Source organism: Benincasa hispida, chromosome 4 (assembly GCF_009727055.1).
Source record: "Benincasa hispida cultivar B227 chromosome 4, ASM972705v1, whole genome shotgun sequence".
NCBI classification, from domain to species: Eukaryota; Viridiplantae; Streptophyta; class Magnoliopsida; order Cucurbitales; family Cucurbitaceae; genus Benincasa; species Benincasa hispida.
In genome coordinates, this window is record NC_052352.1 from 24,582,568 (window position 1) to 24,610,117 (window position 27,550).

General features: G+C 34.0%; 1 protein-coding gene across 3 annotated transcripts; it reads left to right on the plus strand.

Moving 5' to 3' along the window:
• The first annotated feature begins 5,393 nt into the window (after positions 1–5,393).
• On the plus strand, positions 5,394–8,084 carry LOC120075293 (UPF0481 protein At3g47200-like). Of its 3 annotated transcripts, none has more exons than XM_039028523.1 (2): positions 5,394–5,531; positions 6,258–8,084. In XM_039028523.1, exon 2 carries the CDS (start codon positions 6,309–6,311, stop codon positions 7,845–7,847), a length of 1,539 nt encoding a protein of 512 aa, XP_038884451.1. In that variant the 5' UTR covers positions 5,394–5,531; positions 6,258–6,308; the 3' UTR covers positions 7,848–8,084. The 3 variants fall into 3 exon arrangements, with proteins under 3 accessions (XP_038884451.1, XP_038884452.1, XP_038884453.1); XM_039028524.1 differs by having other exon boundaries at positions 5,417–5,531; positions 6,225–8,084; XM_039028525.1 differs by having other exon boundaries at positions 5,424–5,531; positions 6,244–8,084.
• The last annotated feature ends 19,466 nt before the right edge of the window (positions 8,085–27,550 follow it).

A 27,550-nucleotide genomic window follows, 5' to 3' on the forward strand; every position in this document is an offset into this window, starting at 1 on the left:
AATAAAATAAAATAATACTTATTATTTATTTTATATTCCCATTTTTAATATTTCATAGATTTTCTCAAGGTTATAATGTAAATGTTGATTCATTAGATTTACTCTAGGTTTGTTTGAATCTATAAACTTAAATCATTTGTTATATATTCTCTTGATATTTAGGAAAGGTCATTGGGTATCTTCTTATGTCCATCCTACTATAAATAAGTGACTACACTTCACATAACATGTCAAAAAAAAAAAAAAAAAAAAAAATCTTATTGAAAATTCAAATAAGTGAAGTTTATCTTTATTGAGATTGGTGTCCTAAATCTCTTATATTCTCGTAATTTGTAAACTTGTATAAATAAATTGTTATTAATAAAATAAACGTTATTTTATATGTGCATTAACTCAATCCAATAAACTAAGATCAAAGGTTATTTTATGTAGCTTAAATATGTATGTGGTGACATACAAGTGAATCATGTTTAAGTAATAGCCTAAATGGTTTGTAGTAAATGAATAAGGTTGGGTGTCTTATCTTAGTGACATTATGAATACGACATACTTTGTAATTATTACAGTTCTTGTAAAGTGTTACAAATGATCTGATTGTAATTATTTATGTGGAGACATGTGATATGGAGGTATGCTATACAAAGAGTTTGTATAAGACCAGATCACAAAATGATTAGTCTCTCTTTATAATGCCATTACTTGAACATACTTAAATTTCACTAGGATGACCATAGGTGATTTGACCTTAATCCTAAGTGAGTTGTAAACTCCTGCCTATAAGGGCAGTCCTTTGATCTGCACGAGTGAGAGTTGCCAGATTCATCGACTCAGTATGCCTATTGAAGGAACTATTGAAGATCCTTAAGTAGAAACGAGATCGGACATAAATCCATGGATATTACATGAGTACTTGGACTTTATGTGGAGACATAAGAGTGGATCATGTTCGAGTATATAACAAAAATGGTCTATAGTATACGGATAAGGTTGGATACCTTATTCTGGGGACATTATCGGATATGGCATACTTTGTATTTAGTACAAACGATGTGATCCTGAATCCTTCATGTGGAGACATGTGAGTGGGGACATTTTATGCAATGAATTTGGGTAAGACCGGACCAAGAAACAAGTCACTCTTAATTACGCTGTTTACTATGACTATTTCAAAGCGATGACCTAGGTAACTTAACCTTAATGTCGAGCTAACTATGAATTCTTATTTATTCGGGATTATCCTTAGATTTGCATGGGTGAGGGTTGGCTCATCAGTGCTTGTTCAATAAGTCTCCCATTTCAAGGGTAAGACCGTGTAGATAGATAGGGACATAGGATGCAAGACGAAATTCATTCCTACCCGCTTTTAGGGATAGTAGAGAGGTTGTTCTCTTAAGTGCTGACTCCAAGTCTTGAACAAGAGCCAACCTTTTATTGGCTTGAGAGGGACTCGATTTAGTGATTGGATCACAAACCAATTGTTCATTAGAGGATCGGTGGGACTTAAGGAACAAGATGCAATCTCGTAGGTAAAAAGACTTTTGACCCACCCATTATTATGAACAACTTGTGAAAGGTTGACTTATTAAATATGGTTATATCAAGTGGACACAAATATATCAACAGTGAGGGGAGTACAACTACTGAGCTTTAGTGGATTGACTCAGTAGTTAATGAATATTGATTAATTCAGTTTAAAGAGTTTCAGATCATTAGAATCCATGATCTATAGGTACATTAGGTCCCCTTACTAGTTCACAAATGGATTAAACCTTAGAATAGCTAATGAGAGAATTTGAAATGTTCAAATTTTAATTGAGGGAATAAGATTCTTATATACGATATAATTACACATTTAATTGTCGAACAAACGGACTAAACTTTAGAATAGCTGATGAGAGAATTTGAAATGTTCAAATTTTAATTGAGGAAATCAGTAATTATATACGATATAATTACACATTTAATTGTCGAATTAAACGAAATTGGAGAATTGGATAATATTTAAATTCGTTTTAAATATTAATTACATGAATAAGGATCCGTGATTGTAAAATTGATATTTTAATAATTTAATATTGATATTAAATTATTTAATTAATTAAATGATTTATTTAATTAAATAAATTGTTTTTAAAATTAATTATTTGATATAATTTTATTTAAAATTGAAAATTGAAAATTTGAATTATGTGAAAATTCAAAATATATAAATCAATTTGTTTAGTTTGATTATGAAAATTAAATTAAATATTAAAAATTGATTTAATTTTATCATAAAATTGATTTTGAATCGATTTTGAAATTTTGAGTGTGTTTATCCCATATTTAACACTACAATTTCACTCAAATTCCACTTATTTTCTCAAGTAGGAGGTGTCAATCCATGAAACATTCTGAATGCATGAGAGAATTGAACAAAACCAACTCCAATTGCTGAGAAAGATAGACATGCAAAATCTGAAAAAGAGAGAGAAACGATTTCTCTTTAGTCCTTGGCATAAGCATTTACTTTCTCCTAATTTCTTTGACGATTCAGTTCATTTTAAATCACACAATTCCTAGATAATAGTAGGAAAGATCAAATGGTGGTTTACAAGGAAATGCAAAGAGATTCAAGCTGAATCTGTGGAATGAAGTAGTTCTACAAAGGTATATCTTCAAAACCCTATTTACTTATTACGTACAATTGTTTTTTTAAAATTTTTAAGAAAATCTTTTATATTAGATAGTATATAGACTTATTGTTTTTTTTTTCCTTTTTGACGCGATATCGATATTGTTATTTTGTCTTAAAAAAATATTTTAAACTAATTTGATGTTTTTTTACAAAAATCTCCTCCTTAATGTGGATGCCAAGAGAAAATAGGAGAAATTAAATATTAGAATCAAACATTAAAGATAACCAAATATTAGACCAATGTGAATGATAATTTTTTTGGGGTACACGTGAATGATTCTATTTTTTTTTTGTGAATTTTTAAATCAAATATTAGACATAAATTTAATTTACGTGAATTATAAACTATATTTTTAATAATTTTAACATAAAATTATGTTATGTAACTCTATGACCGGTCAATAAAAAGAGCAAAAGGGGATCGACTGTTTCTCTCGTATAACCTTTTTTAGATAGTATAGTTAGTGTGTCCCCTACATAAAATTCAGTTGAGCCGTAGGACTGATATATATACTTTTTGTACATATTTATACAATAAGAGAATAAAACTTTAATCTTTAATCATTTACCAAAAAAAAAAAAAAATTAGTTTAATTTATATTTGATGAAAATCACGATTAAAAATAATCTAAAAAAGTTTAAATCGTTATTATTATTTTATATTCCTAAACCATAGTAGGAATATATTTGAATTTTAAATAAAGCATAGTTTACCGAGATAATAATGTCTAATCAATGTTTCTATTAGTTCAGTGAGTTCTTTGGTTGAAAAATTATGATTATTAATGAATATAAATCCCAAAAAAATGCAAAAAAATGCATATATATATATATATATACAGATATACTAAAAATTGTAAATTTAGCAATTTGTTTTTTGAAATTTATAAATATAGCAAAAAAGTTGCTTTCTCTTTTATTATTCCCATTTTACCCTCTTTGTTATATCAACATCAATAATATATTTAATATACTTTAAGTTTGGTGTTTAGATTTGGTATATCAATAAGCTGATATACTCTATAAATAATATATTTTATATAAAATATATCCGTTGATTGATATATCAAATATAAAGTATATCAAATATACCAACTAATATATAAATGATGGTAAGATTGGAATAATAAAAATAAGAAAAATTATATTTAATTTCTTTTGCTATATTTTCTATTTTAGAAACCATTGTCAGAATTGCAAATATTCATGTATTTTTTTTTCTACCCAATACAATTTCTCTTTAAATTATTGTTTTTGTATAATCTAAAAAATTAAAAATATTTTCATTTTATATTTGATACAAAACCTTATTAAAAGAAAAAGTTGAAAACAAAAATTATATTAAAAACCTAAAGCAAAAATTTTAATAGTTATTATCATGAGAAATTCTTTCAAATGGTAAAACTACTGAAAATATTTACAAGATATAACAAAATTTTAGAACTATAAATGATAGACACTGATAGACACTGGTAGATTTCTATCACTGTCTATCAATATCACTGATAGACACTGATAGAAATCTAACAATGTCTATCAACATCTATCATTAAAAATTTTAAAATTTTGCTATATTTCGTAAATATTTTGGTTTATTTTTCTATATTTAAAAATAATCATATTATCATTTTATTTTAATGATTTTAAAAATGAATTTATATTTTAAGAAAAATAAATAGAAATGTCTAAATGATTTGTTTTATATAGAAAAACAATTTTTGATAAATAATTTTTAATATAAAATAATAATTTTTTTTTTAATCATAGATTTCTTAGTCGCTAATAAATACTTCATAAAAACAATAAAATCAAGAGACTGAAGACATTAAGAAGTTGCTATTTTATTTAATATGTTTTTCTCAATGCTTACAAACATAAGATGTAGAATATATATATACTGCTCGAAGAAGATAATTTCAGAAAGAAATAACTTGTAAAGAAAATATCACATCGTGATTTTTCCAATTGTGGATACCTAACTGTCTCACAATTATACTTAACTGAAAATATAAGTAAAATGATCAAAATCTTAAAAGAGTAGATATGACATATACCACTCAAAGAGGTGGGGCACCCATTTTTTATATTACTGTTAACAGAAACTAGGTTTTAAAGTCGAGGGGACCACGCTAAATCGGATGAACTTTCTCTTAATTAAATCAGGTTATTTGCAAGAAACTCACATTTTATTTTATTTTACGACAAATTGGGGTCAACTTTTGTTTATCAATTATCGTCTCTGGCTTCTTAAATTTATATTTATAGTGACAAATTAATTTCATAAACTTTAGACCGGCATGGCCCCTCTAGTGTAATTCTATGAGTCCATTGTGAGTTGAAAATTGGTCTCCCAGGTGGCTCATGCTTTATAATGTGGCTGTCCCACTCTATATAGAAGAATTTTTATGGATACTTTGAGATAAGGTGTGTTAACCAATTATTGTTGTGTGGAACACCACAAATTATTGTTCTCTTTTTCGCTAAATCTCTTGAACTCCTTTTTTGGATTTGGGATATGATAGGGATATTATGTTTGTGTCGACTTAGTTGAGATGTTTGGATATATCATCTAGTTCTTTTTTATTCATGATTAAAATGTACAAAAAAAAAAAAAAAAAAAAAGTAGTATCATCGAAAATTAATGATATAATATAAAGTTTAGGATAAGATGAGTAAACCAAAAGCAAAGCACAAATATGTGGTCTTAGATTTAATGTTATATATCCAACCATGAATTGTAGTTTGGATTTATCAGAAAGCTTCCTCTCTTAACTCCATCTACTAATTCCCACATTTCTCATTCCCTCACTTCATCTGCCACTAACCATCCCATTCCATCAAATTTTAACACAAGGTACTTTTATTTTATTTTATTTTTAATTTCTTCCCTTAATTCATTTAACGTTCTTTTATATATGTATGTATTGATTAAATATTATTTAGTCCTTTTATATTTTTAGTTTTTTTTTATTATAGTTATTTTACTTTGAAAATGTTTATTTTAATTCATATACTTTCAATTTTTATTCATTTTAGTCTCACTAGTTTCTTCAAACATTCATTTTAATTAATTTATTTGTTAAAATTAAATATTTATTAGATGATAAATTTACTCACTAATTTAAACTTTTGAATCAAACGACAATTATAATGAATTTAATTGCGAACCACTATATATAAATTCTAGTGTGGCTGCAAAATAATTAATTGTATTACAAAAGCTTTGTCTTTTTTTCCCCTTACCCTCTCTTCATTTTTCTTTCCTTTCTTTCCTCATTTTCATTTACCGCCCACAAGCTACTTCTTCATTTATTTTTTCTTTTTTTCTTCAAGATCATATTTTTAAGGAAGCATGTGATCAAGCTAATTTATTTTGAAAACAAAAAATTCTATAAAAAATTTATTTTTGAAAAAATTGCACAAACCACTCATGAAGTATGGGCTTGGTTAGAATTACACCTCTAAACACTATTAATTTGATCAATCATCCCAATAACCCTGTGATTTGTTACAATTATACTCCTAATTTCTTAATTCGATCATTTAGCCCCTATAATTTGTTATAGGGTTATATATGCAGGATGTTTGTTGAAGGAGATATGGAAACGTGAGTGTGTTTCAGTTCCAATAAATGGGAGATAGTGACATTGAAATAATGAAAGAAGCAAACGACGAATCTTATGATGTGGTAGAAATAATTAGTGAAGTTGATCAAAAGCTTTGTGATAATGTTGTGATATGCATCGAAGAAAAGTTGGAACGACTGCCTCATGTTAATGCAAATTGCAAGAGTATCTATCAAGTTCCGAAAGGCCTACGTGAGATGAATGATAAAGCCTATACCCCTCAATTCATTTCCATCGGCCCTTTTCATTATGGTACTCGAACGAATTTGATAGCCAATGAACATTATAAGGTTCAAGGTTTTTTTAACTTTCTACGTCGTTTAAATAATAAGTACAAGATTCAATCATTGGAAGACAGCGGCCACGTTAAAATTACCACATCATTATTGAAGGTCCTAGTTGAAAAAGCCTGTTGTTCGGTGAAAGAAGCCCATAATTGCTATGCAGAACCAATAAACATGAAGGAAGAGGAGTTTTTTACAATGATGCTTGTGGATGCTTGTTTCATAGTAGAGTTTTTAATATTATGGGTTTGTGAAAATCTATTGCAACGACGTGGTAAATTCTTTCAAATTCAAGACAATGTAGATTTTTCATTCTACCATGGAATAGAGTTCGATATACTTATTGACTTGATTAAGTTAGAAAATCAAGTCCCTTTCATTCTTCTCCAAAATCTATTTGACCTGATTCCAAAATTAGATGATGACCCCATGATCTCCTCCTTGATACGTCTTACAGATATAGCGCTTAAGGGGTTTGGGTTGGTGAGCAGATATGAGATTGATGATTTGTATTATAAAGAACCAAAGCACTTGCTTGATTTCCTAAGTTTCTACTTCCTCCCTTTGCCCCCTGATGATATGCAGAACAAGCAAGATGAGATAAAAAATATTGAGAAGAAGAATAATGATTTTCGTAAGCTTCTTTCGTGTCTTTGGAATAAGAAGCCTGATCATGAGAAAAATAGTTATCAGCAATGGAGGTTGAGTCCTCCCTCCACAACTGAGCTCTGCGAGGCTGGTATCACCATCAAAGTAGCAGATAACGAAAATTTATGTTTGACAAACATAAGCTTCAAAAATGGGGTTTTGGAAATCCCACCTATAATTATTGAAAGTACCTTCGAAATTGTGGTACGAAACCTGATAGCATTTGATCATTACCCGGCAGGAAATCAGAAGCAGTATGTAATCCAATATGTGTTATTTTTGGACGATTTGATAAGCACGGAGGAAGACGTGCATTTACTTGTGAAGGCTGGAGTCATAATCAACACTTTTGGTGGCAGTGATAAAGAAATTTCAGATATGTTTAACAATTTCTCTAAATTTGCAATCTTCCCAGTTACTTCCCACTTTGATGATATGAGCCAAGCTTTACGTGTGCATTGTAATGGAAGGTGGAACAAGGCCAAAGCTTCCCTCAAACGTAACTATTTCAATACGCCATGGGCCGTTATCTCCTTCATTGCTGCAACTTTCCTCATTCTTCTCACCCTCCTTCAAACGATTTTCTCTGCTATCTCTGCATTTCCTAGCTAGCTACTCAAACCTCTCCCTACGTATTGTTAAACCAATGTAATTAGGATTCTATTTTAACCTTTTTTCCTCTCTGGTTTTTGCTATTTATTCTTATTTTATTATATTATTCTCCATTGTTATTAAGATTCTACCATGTGGTGTAGGGCTCCTATCCCTTACACTTTTATTTTACCTTAAATTCTATATTTGGTCCATTGTTGAATGACAAACAATATATATTCTTGTTAAAGTGTTCATATAATATTAAATTTACCTTCATCTATTAATTTAAATTTTTGGATCAATCCATGATATATATATTACATGATATTAGAGCAAAAGGTCCAAAAAATTCTATGTTCAAACCTCAATTTATTTAACTAACAACATGATTATGATTTTCTCCAAGTTTTCTCAGCTTTTTTTGCTATTCTTTACATATATGTTATACATATGTATGTTTGCTTCTTTTACCTGGATAAACATTAACTTAGTATTTACCAATGTTTTTCCTATATATATATTCTATCATACAGATCTTTGAACTTTTTTACTTTTACATTTAATAAATCTCTAAATTTTTATTCATGTATATGTCATAGATCCTTAACTTATTCTGTATTGGTTAAATCTATAGACCTATTAAATACCAAGAAAAAAACGATAAGGAGGTATCTATTGCAAGTTAAAATGTTACGACTTATGTTATAGCAATTCCCGAGATAGTTATCAAATAGAGAATAGATAAAATAACATAAGAGATTGATAACCCAGTTCGATGTAGATCACTTACATTTGGGGGGCAGTGCGCCCAGGAAAGAAAATTTCACTAATATCAATGATAAGTAATTACAATGCAGTACTTATCTATAATAGATGCACGATACAACTTTATCACTCAACGAATAGTCTAGGCTCCCCTTAGGTGTCAAACTCCTTCTCATGGTGTCTTAGGCTCCCCTAAGTTATATTATTAGTGAAGCAAATCTTAGAATCCCCCTAAGATCGAGACTTCCTTTTTGTAAGGCTTGAGCTCCCCTCAAGTCGTGAGACTCTTTCTCACTTGTGTTGTATCTTTCCTTCTAAAAGTAAAGTCCCTTTTGTTCGAATGGCTTAGACTCCCTGTAAACTTCACTACAAGAAATATCACTGACAATAGTGTTAAGAAAACGCTATGGTAAACCTTTCGTAGCATTTCCGAAATGTTGTCATGGCCCATGTTATTGAAAGTCCATGACTTTCCATAGCAGCTTTTTAATGCTATAAAAACACCTTTTTTATAGCACATCTATGATGATATAAAAACTTATCATAACGTTAAAAAAAACGCTATTGAAACATTTTGATAGCGTTTTCTATAGCGTGATAAAATCGCCATCAAAACCTTTCAATAGTGTTTATTCAACACTAAAAAATAACGTTATTGAAACGTTTTGATGACATTTTTTATAGCGTTGGAAAAACGCTATCAAAATGTTTCAATGACATTTTTAATCACATTGTAGAAACACTATCAAAATGTTTTCATAGCGTTTTCGAAATGTTGTCGTAGCCGATGTTATTAAAAGTACTCGACTCTCCATAACATTTTTGTGCAGCTATTAATGTCACTATAGAAAGTTGACATATGATAGCTTTAACTCAATGTTATTGAATCGTTCATTGTATTGGAAAAAGTACTATAAAAAATTTTATAACGATAAAAAAAATGCTATAAAAGACATTCTATAGCGATTTTAGACATGCTATTGAAAGTCCCTTATTTTTATTAGTATTTTTTCACCGTAATGGAAAAAAACTATAAATTATACCCCATCTTCAAGTATGAATTTAATGTTATGAACTTTCTATAGATTTTTTTTAATACTAAAAGTAATACTATAATTGATCTTTAATAGCACTTGTTAATAACATTCTTTTAGATTTTACTATTTGTTTTGCAAATACTATTGTAGGATTAATTATAAACATATATTTATAGAAGTCGCTTGCCCATATTATTGTCTAAACGAAGAAATATGTAATTCACAATTCATCTAAATCTACAATCATAATTATAACCAAAATCATCACATTTATAGCATACAAAAAAATAAACACTATATTCATTAAAAAAAAAGGTTTGATATAGTCATTGAAAGTATGTTCAAAAGAAGTTCTAATCTAATAGAACAATTTGTAAACTCTTAATCCAAATAAAATTACTACATATATAATCTCAAAATGTTGATACATTTAAAAGAGATGTTTAGATTATAGCGATTCCAAAATTCTCCCACACAAAATATATTGCTTGATATTTGTGATTCAATCAATCACCTAATAAAAAATAAAACAAAAATAGCTTTCGTAAATCATCATGATTTATCTATAATAATAGATTAGCTAATGAACTAAATAAACACTTAATTCATAAAGTAGTAGCCAAATTTTCTTACATAATTTGACTTTATCTATTGGCCATGTAACAGTAGTGCCCACAGCATCGACAATAACAATAATAATAATTCCTTCTTACGAATTAGGATTTAGGATTGGAGCTGGATTATCTATTGATGTTGATACTCTAACAGGATTATTAGAATTTTGTTCCTTCATTTTTCCCTATGGAAACAACATATTCAAAGTGTTATATAAAACACAATTTCAATAGATAAAGAGAATTATGACCAACACGAATTCAATACAATGAACAAGCTAACAAGAGATCACTCAAACAAAACTAACTCAATACAGTATTGAACATAAAAAAAATTTCATTTAAGAAGGGAGGGGAGGGGGGAGGAGGGGATGCCTTATGACGAATACGAATTCACAACATTTAGAAACTCCTATTTGAACTAAATTACTACTCAAAATGTCAACAAGCCAACAAGAGATCAGTCATACAAAACTAACTCAATAAAGCATTGAACATTAAAAAAAATCATTTAAGAGAGAGATGGAGGGGGAGGGGGAGGATGCCTTATGACGAACATGAATTCACAATATTTAGAAACTCCTACTTGAACTAAATATTACTACTCAAAATGCCAACAAGCCAACAAGAGATCATCCAAACAAAACCAATTCAATAAATCATTCAACATAAAAAAAAGTTAATTTAAGAAGGGGATGAGGGGGGGGGGGGCGAGCGATGCCTTACGACAACAATCCTAAAGATTTTCCCAAAAATTTAGAAACTCCTACTTAAATTATTGCTGCCAAAAAACGATAGCAGACACAACATAGCAATCTCACAGTCCAAATTAATGGAAGAGACCGCAGAACATGGTGACATATATCCTTCACCCACTTACTATGAACAACTCCTCCATTCACCTTGCTATTGACTCATGCAAACACTTTCCGAATGGAGGTCTCTCCCAAGGTGACACGAAGCCGAGCATGAATCTCATGGTCTGAACTCTTAGGGATGTGAGAGCTAAGATCAATATATCGTATATATTTACTCGTACCATGAACTACTTCTCATGTTCACCTTGCTATTGACCCATGCAAACACTTTCCGAATGGAGGTTACTCCTAGGGTGACACGAAGCCAAGCATGAATCTCATGGTATGAACTCTTAGGGACGTGAGAGCTGAGATTAATATATTGAATATATTTAATCGTACCATGAACTACTTCCCCTACCCACCTTGCTATTGACCCATGCAAACACTTTCCGAATGGAGGTCACTCCTAGGGTGACACAAAGCAAAGGATGAATCTTACAATATGAATTCTTAGGGACGTGAGAGCTAAGAACAACATACCGTATATGTTATTAATCTTCCACTGAAGTGTTCTAACAACATATCATATATGTTAACATTCATCTCTCATTGAAGTGTTCTAACAACATATCATATATGTTAATCATCTCCCACTAATGTGTTACTTGTTTGGGTATACTTTTACTTAGGTTTATTTCAGCTAAACAAACAACCTAATTTTATGTGTTTATCCAAGTATAACGTTTCTAATTGGAATCTAAGCTACGATGTCTAAGTGATAAACCATTTTTAACACCTCACACCACTCACGCATGCTCATAAAATCGGTTAAAAATGCTCAATTATTTGGCCATAATCCCTAGGTAGGAGGTATTCCGTAAACCGTCAACTTAAGTACCCCCAGCCTTAGACAGGATTATATACAGGTTGAGTTTGTAACTATAGTTTTATAAGATAATGACCTATTTTAACTATTAAAACAAGTGGTTAACCTACACGAGCATGCAACTTATCTTTGTTATGGATAATATCTAATCCAATTTTATAACTACTTATAAAATAATAGACATGTTTTACATCCATAACATACATAAAAAATATTCATATTTTAATATAACACATATTAATCTATAGAAACCGTAAACATGCATACTATATATTATAACATTTTATAATATATTTTCAATACATGTCACATGCTTCCTATGGTAAGACTTTAAATCTATATGGCATACATTATGCACATACATGTTTCAATTAAAATATAACATACATCACATGCATAAATATTTAAATAATACTAATATGGTTCAATTTTAGCATCATAAGCAAGAAAATCTAACTATATTACAAATAATAATTGAAAAATAGCTCCAAAAGAATCTGGACCGGTTGACCTGACCCGAATCGGACCAGGACTGCCCGAACCAGCTCACCAAGGCTCCGAAAGAGGCTAAACCAGACCAGAGAAGAACAAAACCAATCAAATCGATTTTACTCGCGCGAATTGGCTCACAAACTCGCGCATCTTTTTGGGTTGGGATGAACAGTGACGTAACGCTCCATCCCAACGTTGAAACACCATGGGTTCTATGAAGAACAACATTGCACGCTAGCTGGGCAACGTCGTGACGCTGCCTGGCAGAAGCTTCTTCTCTAGTTTTCTATTGTTGACCTTGCTTGCTTCAATCTTTGATTACAACCTAATTTTAATTATATTGACTCCAGTTACAAATTTAACTTCATAATCTAAGATAAATCTAATGCCAAAGTCGAATTTCAATCATATCAGTCAACCAAACATGCATCCATAGAAATTCACACACCAAACTCAAATTAACGTTAATTGAGTGCTTAAATCATGCTTTGATACCAACTGTAGGATTGTACAAGCATGCAATGGAAGCAATCGGAATTAATAAGCACCCTAATTACACTTAATTTGAGTTATATAAGCATGCATGAAAAGAATTTCAAAGAGAAGGGTTTTAAGAACTTATACATTTGAAGAACCTCTCAAATCCAAGTTGCTCTCCATGAATTTGAGCCACAAATCGATAGTAGACCACCAAGAGTGTCTTCTCTACTATTCTCCAACTTTGATTTGAGTGATGGAACTCTAGATTGAGCTTAATGATGAGAGGGAGGATAGGGTTTAAAGAGTGGAAAAACAAAAAAAAAATTTCTACAAAAAACCATTGATGATCAGCATGCAACTTCAGTATTAATCTAAAAATTGAAGCTTTTTTGTATCAAATACATGCATGCATTAAGGCATAATGCTGATTGACACATCAAAGTCCACCAAGTAAGTGGAATGGGTGTCCAATTTTAGAGAAATCTACTATCTCAACCAATTTCCACTTTTTAATTGATTTTTCTCTAAATCAATTAACAAATTCAATTTTAGTTTAATTAAATTAAAAAAATTTCAATTTAATTAATTTAAACAAAATTCAATTTCCTAAATCGAATTAATTAATATAAAATTGATTTATTTTAATTAATTAATTAAAAATAATTTAATATCAAATATTAAATTAATTAAACATCTATATCATACATGAATCCTATTCATGTTATTAATATTTAAAGCATTAATTAAAATATTTTAAACTCTCCAATTATTTTTAATTTTGATAAATTAAACGTTAATTATATCGAATGTATTTATCCAAACCCTAATTTGAAATTGAACAATTCAAATTCAAATCTTAATTTAAAATTTGAACACTTCAAATTTAATTTCCAAATCGAATTTGATCACGCTTCAAATTCAATCAATATACTAAACCAAGATTTACGAGCTAGTAAAGGGACCTTATGAACCTACGAATCATGAACTCCAACGATTTGAGATTAATTGGCTAAACTCTTTAAATTGAATTAATCAATATTTATTAACTACCGAAGCACACCACTATAGCTCAGTAGTTGCACTCTCCTCACCGTAGATATATTTTTGTTCACTTGATTTAATCATAATCATTAAGTCGACCCTTCACAGGCTGTTGATAATAACGGTTAGGTCAAAAGTTGTTTTACCCCCGAAATTACATCTTGCTCCTTAAATCCCATTGATCCTCTAATGAACAAATTGTTTGTGATCCAATCACTAAACCAAGTCCCTCTTGGGCCAATAAGAGGGTGGATGCCTTGTTCAAGACCTAGATTAAATACATCCCTAAATCAGGTAGGTGTGAATTTTGTTTTGCACCCTATGTCCCCAACTATTTATTCGGTCTTACCCTGAAATGGGAGGCTTATTGAGTCGGTGCTGTTGAGCCAACCCTCACCTGTGCATATCTAAGGATAATCCCGAATAAATAGGAGTTCATAGTTAGCTCAGAATGAAGATCAAGTTATCTAGGTCATCGATTTGAAATAGTCAATCTTAAACAATTAACAGCGTTATAAAGTAATAGTGACTTATTCCTTGGTTCGATCTTATGCAAACTCATTGCATAGGACGCCTCCACTCTTCATTTCACTAGATGAACAAATCATGTCACTTCTTTTATAGCACTTTATAACAAAGTGTAACAACTACAGAGTAGGTCGCATCCTATAGTGTCACTAAAATAAGACACCCAATCTTATTCATATACTATAGACCATTTTGGCTATTTACTGAACTTGATCTACTCTTTTGTCTCCACATAAAGTTCAAGTATTTATATAATAGCCATGGATCTTTAGTTTATTGGATTTAGTCTTTACAAGTGTAATTTATATTGGATTTTATGTCCTAAAACTCGTAGTTTGTAATATCATATTCTTGTTTAATAAATCTGTTATTGAAAATCTTTAGTAAAATTAAATTCTATATTCATGAATCCAATAAACTAAGGATCTGAGGCTATTAAGTTTAAGTTTGAACTTTATGTAGTGACATAAATGTGGATCAAGTTTAAATAGATAGCCAAAATGGTCTATAGTATATAAATAAGGTTATACGCCTTATTATGAGGACACTATGGATGCGGCCCATTTTGTAGTTAGTACAAATGATGTGATCCTAAATCGTTCATGTGGAGACATGAAAGTGGGGGGCATCCTATGTAAAGAGTTTACATAAGACTGAACCATGAAATTGCCACTTCTTACGTTCAGAATGCCTTTTTATGTATAAAATTGACTATTTCGTTAATTGATGACCTAGGTAACTTAATCTTAATCCTAAACTAACTATGAACTCCTGTTCACTCAGAATTATCCTTAGATATGCATAGGTGAGGGCAGCTCATTATCGCTTGCCTAATAAGCCTCCCATTTCAGGGGTAAGATCAGGTGGATAGCTAGGAACATAGGGTGTAAGACGGAATAAACTCCTACCCGTTATAGGGATAGTAGTTAGGTTGTTCCCTTTAGTACTGAATCCAAGTCTTAAACAAGGGGCTCCACCCTCTGCTTGGCTCGAGAGGGGTTCAGTTTATAGGTTGGACCTTAAACCAATTGTTCATTAGAGGATCTGTGGAACTTAAGGAATAAGATGTAGTCTTGGGGGTAAAACGATTTTTATGACCCAACCGAGATTACGAACAACCTGTGAAGGATTAGCTTACTAATCGTGGTTATATCATATGGACATAAATAGTGAGGCGAGTGTGATAACGGGCAGAAATTCACATTATCATAGTGTTAAGTTCTTAAACAATGTTGGATTGCGTTGATGAAATATGTTACTTTGCGTCCATTAAGCATCAATTTCGCAATATTGCGTTTGCATGCGTTCAACGCATTAGAACAGTTGATTTTTATACTTTTGTGCAGAATATGCATTAACGCAATGCAAGAATTGCGATCATAGGAATCATTGGTTGAACGCAACTTCACCGTAAGGCTTTGCATTGATCGTGCTCGCAAACATTCGTCCGAGAAAGATCACGACAACTTGGTCAGCGCAACATGGTGGGTGCATCCATGTGAAAGGATAATTAAGAGCGATGGGACAGAAAGCTGATGACAGTCGAATCTAAATTAAGGTGATAGCCGATAACGGTCACAAATTACATTCAGCTTTATCGGTGACAATTATTCGGTGCATCAGTCAGGAATTAAAGTTGTCACATCTGTACAACTAGGAGAGAGAAACTGCCTTTCACCATAGATGCTCTATAAATACCAAGGGCATTCTTCAGAGAACTGATTGATTAGTTCACGAGTTTAGCTGTTAAAGATTTCATACTTCAGTTCGCACACTTTAGTTCTTAGTTTTCTTTCATTTTAAGGCGGACGCGAGGGAAGAAGTTGTGCCGGCAGATCGCTCCGATAAGCTTGGGAGAGTGTTGGAAGCTTCAAAGACAGAGAGAGGGCTGACACCTGCAGAAGCGGGAACATCTTTAGATTAGAATAGAGATTTCAGTGTAAAAAACCTCGGTCAGCAAGGAATTGCTACTAGGCTCTCTACCTTTACTTTCCATTGTCATTTTGTAATCAATTCATTAATAAAAATGAAATTTCCTTCTCTATATTTGTTCACTCTCTATTATTCACGCATAAGTAGCTAAATCAGTTGAATGGGTTGAGAAGCATTTAGCTAGCACAACTAGGGATTCTTCATTCTTTTCGATTATCTTGTTTATGTATGCTTCATTCGTCCATTAGAGATACTCGGGAGGGTAGTCTAAGGACAGGATCTAGACTTTAGAAGGTCAGGTTAGAATCTAGACTCGGAAAAGCTAGATTAGAATGCATAAACAAGAGATAGGCGCTTATGAATGAGCACTATTTGTTATCAACGCATTGCATGAATCCTAGAGATAGGATATGATTGTATGCAGTCACCCTGCTTTCATGCATTTTGCATCATCGCATAGGACAAGAGTAAAGACTTAGAGATGATCTTTATGGATATTTTGCATTCAACACATGCGTCCTAGATTTAGGAGCATCGCATTTACATTGAAAAATGATTTGTTGTGCATGGTTATAACTTGATCGCATAGTCTGATGCATTCCCAAGTAACGGTAACTAAAGATATTCTCAACCTGTTCATCGCATACTCATTGCATCTGTCAATGCAATTTTCTTTTCTCAACTCCACCACATTTTTTTATTTATTTCTTGTCAACACAATCAAACAACAAACCCATAATTTATTTATTTGGTTACCGCAAGGATTTCATAAAAATTATCAATGCAAACTGTTTTCACAAGTCCCTGTGTTCGATCCTGGACTTACCAGGAAACTCAGAGGAATTTACACTTGGATTCCTCTGGAAAAACTTGAGTATACAATGCAATTCCATCAACGCATAACATCCATATTTCCACTTTATAAATACAAGCATCAGAGTGCAACTACGGGACTATAGTGGAATAACCTGTTAGTTAACGAATGTTGATTAGCTCCGTCTAAAAGAGTTTAGCCAGCTAATCTCGAATCGTTGGAGTCCATGATCTATAGGTCTATTAGGTTCCCTTACTAGCTCATATGGAATAAACTTAGAACAGTATGATAGAATGATTCGAATTGTTCGAATTAGGTGTAGAGAGAGAAACCGACAAGTATATGTGATATAGTGGCCGATTTTTAGTTTAGAGATACAACTTTAATGATTAAATGTGATTTAAATAACAATAATATGAATACGTTCATATTCGAAAACTCGAAAATAATGGAAATGGTCAAAGATGTAAAAAGTCAAAGAATTGACTTTTGACTTTGAAAAGTCAAACTTTGACCAGCCTTATATTCAAATGTGATTTGAATTTCGAGAAAATGAATACGGATTCATGCTCGGGAGGTCAAAATTAGTCAATACGGAAAAAATCATAAAAAGTCAAAATGTTGACTTTTCTCTCAAAATTTGACTTTGACAAAATGACTATTTTGCCCTTTGACTAAAGATAATGGGAAAATCCAAACTTTTGTTGGATAATTCTAGTAACAAGATAGTGGGCTAGGTGTTGGCTTATAGTGGAGACATCAAGCCCACTTAGATAGTGAATTTTGAGGTGTTGGGTTTTTATGAATTTGTTTCATGCAATTTTTGCATGATTTTTTTCTATAAATTGGGGTTTCAATTTGGATAGAGAACTTTTGAAAATTTTGCCAAAATTAGTTTCTAAATTTTGCCAAACAATAAAGAAACTTCGATCAGATCGAGGTGTAGAGTATATGAACATACGATTCCAAGACTATTTGATAGAAAACGGGATCCAGTCACAACTCTCTACACCTAGTAACACCTCAGCAGAATGGTGTACTAGAAAGAAGAAACTGAACCTTATTAGATATGGTTCGCTCTATGACGAGCTATGCTCAATTGCCTGATTCCTTTTGGGGATATGCACTTGAATCTGCTGTCCATATTTTGAACAACGTTCCCTCTAAAAGTGTTTCAGAAACACCTTATGAGCTATAGAAAGTGCATAAAAGTAGTTTACGTCACTTTAGAATTTGGGGTTGCCCAACACATGTGTTGATACAAAATCCCAAGATATTGGAACATCGTTCAAAGTATACCTATTTATAGGTTATCCAAAGGAAACAAGGGGTGGTCTGTTTTATCATCCTCAAGAAAACAAGGTATTTGTATCAACAAATACCATATTCTTAGAGGAAGACCACATTATAAATTATCAACCACGCTGTAAAATAGTGTTGAAAGAAATTTCAAAAGATGCTACAAATATACCTAGTTTATCTATTAAAGTAGTAGATAAAGCTAGTATTTTTGGTCAGTCACATCCTTCTCAAGAGTTGAGAGTGCCTCGATATAGTTGGAGAGTTATTCAACAGCCTGACCGTTATTTGGGGTTAGTTGAAACTCAAATCATCATACCTGATGAAGGCGTAGAGGATCCATTGACCTATAAACAGGCAATGAATGATGTGGACCGTGACCAGCGGATAAAAGCTATGGACCTTGAAATGGAGTCAATGTACTTTAATTCAGTTTGGACTCTTGTAGATAAACCAAGTGATGTGAAACCAATTGGTTGCAAATGGATCTACAAGAGAAAACGAGATCAAGCTAGTAAAGTACAGACTTTTAAGGCTCGACTTGTGGCAAAGGGTTATACATAGAGAGAAGGAGATGATGTCAGTGGATATATTGATGACAATTTATAACTCTCGCATTTCCTAGCTAATTTCTATACAATTGACGCAATTTTCCTTTCTTTTGGCTGCAATATCTAAATAAAATAGTATAAATAACTTGTATTTCTACACGTTATCACCATGCTGTAGAAACTGTCTCTTATACACATCTAGATGTGTATAAGAGACAGATCCAAAATAATCCTTACAGCAACACGTACAATCCCGATTGGAGGAACCACCCTAACTTCGATTGGGGAGGGAATCACAACCACGAGGGGCTGAGTAACCATCAGAACAACAATTCTGGGAATCGAGGAAATCCTTTATCTTTTCATCAGAATCAGAATCAGAGTCATCAAAGGCAACTGCAAACCAGCCGTCCTCATCGAACACCTCTGTAAATTCATCATCATTGGGGTCCCTACTGAAGCAGTATATTGAGAAAAACAATGCTGTCATGTAGTCGCAGGCGTCTTCAATTTAGAAGCCTCGGGATCTCATGGGAAGGAACAATGTCCTTGATGACATTGTGCAAGTAAGCTTGACCACCTGCAGAGGTGTGGATTGTGGTAATCATGGGGAAAATTGTCTTTCAATCCATATCTCGAAAATCTATGTTTAGTTGCTCTCTTAATTGCCTTACTTATTGCTCTATGCATTGCGCTATTTATTGTTTCAGTAAACTAGCTTTTATTGCTTTATGAATTTACTTTTCATTTAATTCAATTGCATTAATTTTCGTGCTTTGTTCAATTTCCCTACTTCTATGCGTAAGTTATGTTGTTTTAAATTCTCTGTGAATGACTGTGTAAGAGAAAATGAATACCGCAATGTCCTAGCGACTTGCGTTGATAAAAAAAAGAAAAAAAATCAAAATAATAATAATAATAAATAAAATACATCCGGTACGCATTGTAATGATGGGTGCATCTTGTGCTAACAAGATACACTTTGCATTCATCCTACCCAAATGCATTGCGCTGAGGGGTGTGTTGTGCTCGTATGTATTTTTCGCCCGTCCTTAGCAAAAATGCACTATGTCGAGGTAGTGTTGTTCCAGTAGAAATACCGTGCGCCCGTCCTCTAGAAATGCGTTGAGTTAAGAGGTGTGTTGCGCTGATACATGCGTTGCCTGTCCTCTACAAATAAGCATTTGCGTTAATGGATGCATTTCGTTAATCTTTAACCTTGTGCCCATTTGAATAAAACACAAAAGATAAAATTCTTTTTCCAAAAAGAGTAGTCCCACCGTTTAGGCCCAAGGAAATGTTGACTTAATAGATGAAAGGACGTACTTTTCTACTAATTCATAGATGTAAGGAGCACGACAACAGGCTTTTTGAGTACCTCGAAGCCTGCCAGCACAGAAATCGTGTTGGGCCCATCAAGGCCCAACCTATAAATTTCGTCCTCCTCCATCTTAGGTCGTCTATTTGAATCTTTTGCAAAAATGAAACCCTAGCAAATCCTTTGTATACCCAAACATTTAAACTTTCTTCCTAAACCCTAAGAGCTTTCCTAACTCTTTCACTTAATACAACCATGGTCGATCAATCTTCCCATTCATCCTCTTTACCCTCATCACCTTCACCAGCCCAAATCACTGCAAGAGAGGCGGCATTCCTTGCAGTAAGCCACCACCTTGCCACCTAGCCAAAACCCATCACACGAATCATCGAAAAACCTCGACAAAAGCCTTTAGTAACAGACCACTCCAAATCCGAGAGGGGTAGAGCACAAAGAATGCCCCACTCCCAACACTGTCATCTGAAAGCGAAAAGAAGAGAAGAGATGACAGAGAAGTGTTCAGGAGCATTCTGAGTAATATGGAGAAGGAGGGAGGGCTACCTGAAGCGGGAGTCATTAATCAACCCTTGCCTTCAGAAAAAGAGATGGAAGAAGCTTTGCGGAGAAGCACCTTGGCCGTTTCGGATCTTAAGGAAACCGTTCAAACAGAATCCTATGAGGGACCCATCAGGGTTGCTTTGGAGGAGGTGGAAGCGAAGAAGCTGTCGGAAACGGCTGAGGAGAAGAAGAAAAAGAAGAACAAGGAGAAGAAAGCTGAAGGAGATGAAGAAGCTCAGTCGAGGAAGGAAAAGAAAGAAAGGAAATCGAGTGAGAAGAGGGAACGTAGGCGAGAAGAGAAGCGCTTGAAGAAGAAGGAAGAAAAGAGAAAGAGGGCTGAAAGCCCAAAGATCGACGGAGAATCAACCATCGTAAGGGTGAATGAGGGGGTGTCAACACAACAAAGAGAATCAGTACAACCTGAAGAGGAATCAACACAAATAAGAATGGTTGCGACTGACAATGGAGAGGATCCAAACATCACCTCTCTTATGTGGCGTCGCAAGGAGAATGCGCGCAAGGGTCAACCATTGACCCACAAATTTTTCAAAGTGCAGTAGAAGAGAAGGAAAGGAGAAGAAGAGAGGAAGAAGAAGAGCAAGAAAAGATGTTACGAGCGCAAAAAATCATCGCAGAAGGTGATTTAAGAAGAAAATTACACGATGAAGAAGTGCGTCGTAACAACGCAATTTTGGCAGAAGAAGAAAGAATAAGGCTCGAGGAAGAACAATGCATATTGCTGGCCTCGTAGCAATTTAAAAGATAAATGAGGGAAGAAGAAGAGGAAGAAAAGAAGAAAAAGGAAGAGAAGGAGAAAAGGCGCAAAGCAAATGTGCAACGCATTCGAGAGAAGAAAAGCAAAGAAATTACGGAGTGGGAAAAGGAAGAACAACGCAAGGAATGGGAATAGAGACAAAGATAAAGATCCCGCCTTGCGTTGACAAAAGAGAAGGGAAAAGCGAAAGTTGAAAGCAGTGAGCCTATGGTGGCCAAAGGACGCCCATCAAAGAAGAAGGAGAATGACGACATGATGATGGAAATGGGGTTCTTTCCTGCACCAACGCCACTACCGGACTTAATTACAAGCGTCGTGTTGGAACATGGGTGGGAAACATTATGTCAGTGCCCATCCATTGTAATCCCAACAGTAGTGAGAGCTTTCTACAATGGACGACTTCATGGCACCAAAGATGCGATGATCATGAAATGAAAGACAATGCCTTTCAGCACAAAGGACATCAATGAGTTATATTAGATGAAGGATATCCCGAATACGCCGGTAACAAAATCATTGATAATCCCACAGAAGAACAAATGGAGGATGCGCTAAAGATATTAACGCAACTGGGCACTCAGTGGTCGGTATCTATGAAAGGCATCAAAACCCTTGCGTCCAATAAACTGCTTTTGGAAGCACGACTTTGGGTGTATTTGGTGAAAAGGCGACTCATCCCGACATCTCATGACAAAACAGTTTCGAGGGATAGAGTAATGGCCGCATACTACATAGCACGCGGCATTCCAATAAATGTTGGCCAACTGATCGCAAAGCAGATTCGTGGTTTTGTGGGGCGTGTAAGAGGCCAGTATTTCTTTCCTTGGGCAGTTTCGAGCTTATGCCTCTCATTGGGTGTAGGTATTGAAGAAGAACCAATGCTAGAAGTCCATGGTCTCATCACAAGATCTTGAGAATGCTTCTCAAAGATTCCCTCTCATTGCTCCGAGCTTCCACTGAAAAGGCCCATTATTGATTTAAATGCACCGTAGAAGCCAAAGCCCAAGAAATAGTGCAAGGTTGACAAAGGCAAGGAAAAAGTCCAAGAGCCGTCATCGCAAATACCCTTGGACCCATTACCTTTGATTATTCGCCTTCCGAGCCCTCCTATAGAACCCCTTTCTCCACTCCCTGAACATTTTACAAATCTCCTCCTCGCTCTTGATTCACCCAATGCATTTCCAGCAGCATCATCCCCCCCCATCTTCACTGAATTTTTCCCCTCCACCGCCAAATGTTGATGACCACACAATTTGGGTGAAGGCACTTCTGCTCAACCCCAAAACGTTGATGGTGAAACATCGCAGGCATAGCCCACCATTGCATCCCTAGCTGCTGACCTGGCTGAAATGCATTCTCTTCTCTCTCATCAACATGACTTCTTCTACTAGTGAATAACGGAGTTACACGAGTGACAAGCAGAGTTGCAACGCAGTGTTGCGATGACAAGGTAGGTGCTAATCAACATTCAACATAATATCTATACGATCCACCTGAACCAAAGACAAGTGGCAGAGCACAACTATGAGTACTTCAACTTTTTGATAGCCTATCTACATGGTCCCATGGTGCCTCTGCATTTATAGCAACATTTGCATTTTGAAGAAGCTCTTCGCGTTCCTCCATAAAATCCTCCCCCTGAGCCTCCTGAACCTCCTTCCCAATAAATCTACAATTTTTTTTTGTTGCGATCATTCTTTTATTAAATTCATTTCATCACTTTTATGTATAGAAGCTATTTCTTGATTCTTTGTACATGCTCAAATTTTGTATTGCGATATTTATAATTCTTTGAATACTTGGTTAATTTTAATACAACTGATTAACTATTCTTTCATTATGCGTTAGCCTCTTACTTATCATCCTTTGTCAATTATTGCGATGTTCTTTATCTTATATTTTGCATTATTAATTGCGCTGCCATGATGAGTAATATGCATACCCTTAGCAACTTTCCCACACTTTATATTTTCTGACTAACTAATAACTTGTAGAAATACAAGTTATTTATGCTGTTTTATTTAGATATTGCGGTTAAAAGAGAGGAAAGTTACGTCAATTGTATGGAAATTAGATAAGAAATGAAATAATTATAAATTGTCGTCAATACACCCATTAACACCATTGTGATGGGCAAACGATCGAAGATGCAAAAGAGCAACGCAATTGCGGAGGATTCAAACATGTGTACAGCTGACCGTTGTGCATTTATGATGGGATTGATTGTGTAATAGAAGGAATATTCACTCCATCATTTCTGGAATTACCATAACAATAAAGTGAGGTCCACACTGCAAAGAGTCAAAGCTGAGCTTATAAATAGCCTCTGAAATTCCATTGCAAAATATACTTGATATAGGCATATTTGATATTTGTATATTGAGAGAGAGGCTGGTCTGAATGCTGATCGGAGAAGATCCGGGAAGATTTAAAAGACAAGGTCGAGAGGTGAGTCTCAGGGCAAATCCTTTCAATCCCTACCGTTGAAGCTCTATACCAAGGTCACTTCTACCGGAGGAGCAAGCCTGAGAGGGAAGCTCTTCTTTCCATTCAATCCATACGCCGGCAAGCGAATCCACCGTCCAGATCTATGTTAAGATGTTGGCACTCTTCTGTATTTATTTCTATCTCTTCATCATCAATTGTATTCATATTCTTAATCTCTATCATCCACATCATGTATCAGACGCTAAATATTAGTATTGAATGTCATGATCATTTTCATCTCCATCTTTCTGTCTATTTTTGTTCATCCATGAATCGCTTTCTCCACGATGTTTTCTTAATCCCTTGGTAATTAGAATGAATTAAACAAGTAAATTAATGTGTGCTAAAGAAATAAATATGTTTAGCTAAAGTATGCTAGACGACATCTTCACCAGTGAGAGCAGAAGTGAAGATGCCCTTATGCCTGTCGAGAGAAGGTTAGAAGAATGCGTTAACTAAAGCGAGAAGTACTTCCGGAGATGGAAACAACATTGCATTCATTACGTTCATCCCGAGTGGTGTACGCCAAGGGAAAGTGGAACCTTAGTTATACCTTTAACGCAATTAATAACTTGTGATGTTTGTACTAATTATCCTTTCTTTTTCTGATTCATACATAAAGACATGCCATCGCATAACACGATCCTTTGTATAATCTTCATAGTCAGTCTCAAACTCAGTATCATGTATCAGTATCCTATATCTTGTATCATATTAGCTTAGGTTTACTTTTATCGCACTTTACTTTATCATCGCTACTTTACTTTATCGCACAATTTTACTTTACTGCAATTTAAATTCCTATACACACACACTCTTTTATTAATTGAAAAACCCTCGGTCGCATATATCACAAATGTAACGCATTAACTAAGCAATCCCTGTGTTCGACCTCGGATCACTCCGAGAAACTTGCGGTGGAATTATACTTTGTTCCAACGCAAGGAAACTTGTGACAACGCATAGCATACTACAAGCATTTCACTAATAACGCATACAGCTAGAAGTAGTACCACATAAAGTCTGAATAAGCATAACACATCATTCACAATCCATTTCCATTCCAAGTCAACAAGTTTATGGCAACATGAGCTTGTATGATCCATCATTCATCGCCTTCCACATGCTTATTTAGAATCATCGCATCATCATATTTCTTGTACACTAACACTTAGATAATTCGTAGCAATAGCACTACTTTACCTTTTATACTTCAAAACTCTGCTTAAACCTTCTTTTCAAAATTTTGACTATGTGTTTGTCTATTCTGTTCAAAACAACGCAATGAGGACTTTGCACATCTCTAAATTTGAGGGTAGGGAAGGTCTGAGCAGATGCGATCAAGCGGATGCGGTTATCCTTAGAAAAATGCGTTCATCATCCATTAAAAAAAAAAAACAAAAAAAAACCAATTTTCATATAAACTCCAATGTTAGCGCAAGGGAAATTCAAACACAATCCCAACCTAATAAGAGTTAAGTCATGAAAGGAACCTGCTCGTAGTTGGATGTTCGCATGACACCCGTGGGAGTAAGCCAAAACGAAGGTGGGTTTCCAAGAACGACGCAATATGAAAGAGAAAAATGAGAAAAAAATAAGAATATAAGAGACAACTCCTCTGACCAGCAAAAGTTAATCTTATCTGAAAATCAAGAGTTGAAGTTGAGATTGGCATACAACCGTAGTTGGATGTTTGCATGACACCCGTGGGAACAAACCAAAACAAAGAGTGTAACCATGATCAACATGTTTGCACGACACCCGTGGGAACAAACCAAAATGACGCAAACTAGACTACCGCATAAAGTCGTACCTAGTTGTTTTTGCAAGAAGAGGTAAACTTTCTTTTCAAAACAAGTAGGGAATTTTTGAGTAGAGATTTGTTGTATAAAAGAATAAAGTCGGGCATTTTGAAGAATTATTAAAGGATCGAAGGAAATTGCGTTGTTAAGTAATGTTGTATAGGTAGAGCATTTGGAGCAACCAATTGACGCAAAGTTAGGATAAGAATTGAACAATATTGCCTTAGTTGAAGATATGCTTGAGGACAAGCATATATCTAAATTTGGGGGTATGATAACTTGTAGAAATACAAGTTATTTATGTTGTTTTATTTAGATATTGTGGCTAAAAGAAAGAAAAGTTATGTCGATAGCATACAAATTGGCTAAGAAATGCGAAAATTATGAAATGTCATAAGTACAACTACTGACACGATTGCGATGGTAGAATAGAATGTTTCAGTTTCTGTTTTGCAGGAAATCAGTCACCGCATGCGTTCATGGCTCAAAGACAAAATGAACAATGCATCTACATCGCATTGAGTCCATCAATCAAAAAACGAAGAGATGATCAATGCCATGACGGCACATGTGACAATCGATCAAGAGCTTTAGCGATCAACACAATTTCAACTGCATGTAGTGATAAAAAACAACACCGCATGCGGTGATAGATCGAAGATGTGAAGAGCAACGCATTTGCAGAAGATTCTGACAAGTGTACAGCTTTTAGTTGTGCATTTCTGACGGATTGATTGCATAACAGAAGATATTTTCCATTCCGCCATTTCAGGAACTACCATAACTATACAGTGGGGACCACAAATTCAAAGAGCCAAGCCTCACCTATAAATAACTTCTTCAAATTCATACTTGATATACATGTATATATAGAAACGTGCATATACTGATTCTGAGAGAGAGGCTGGTGTGAAGCAACTGTCCAGAGCAAATCCAGGAGAATAACGAGGTAAGGCCGAGAGGTGAGTCTCCGTGTAGAGAATCCTTCAAATTCTCGTAAATGAAGCTCTGTGCGAAGGACAATTCTTCTGGGAAAGCAAGCCTGAGAGGGAAGCTTTCCTCTCCACCACTTTCACATGCCGGGAAGCACAATCTTCGATTGGGATCTATGTCAAGACGTTGACACTCTTTCCATATTTGTTTCTAATCTCTATTTAATCTTCTGTATTCATCTTCTCTCATTCACAACATGTATGAAATGCTTAATTTTAGAATTAAATGTTATGATCGTCACCATTGTCATCTCTCTGTCTCTTTCCATACATCCATAATCCATTTTCTCCATGAAGTGTTCTTAATCCCCCTGGGTAAATAGCAAGAATTAAGTGAGTAAGTTAATTTGTGTTAAGGAAATAATTAAGTTTAGCTAAAGCATGCTCGATGGCATTTTCACCTGTGAGAGTAGAAGTGAAAATGTTATTCCGCCCATCGAATGAAAATCTGGAAAGAGAGGGGGGTTACCAGAAGTTGGAGTTGTAAACCAGCCCCTGCCTTCAGAGGAGGAACTGGCAGAAGCTTCTCGAAGAATGGCCCTGGCCACTT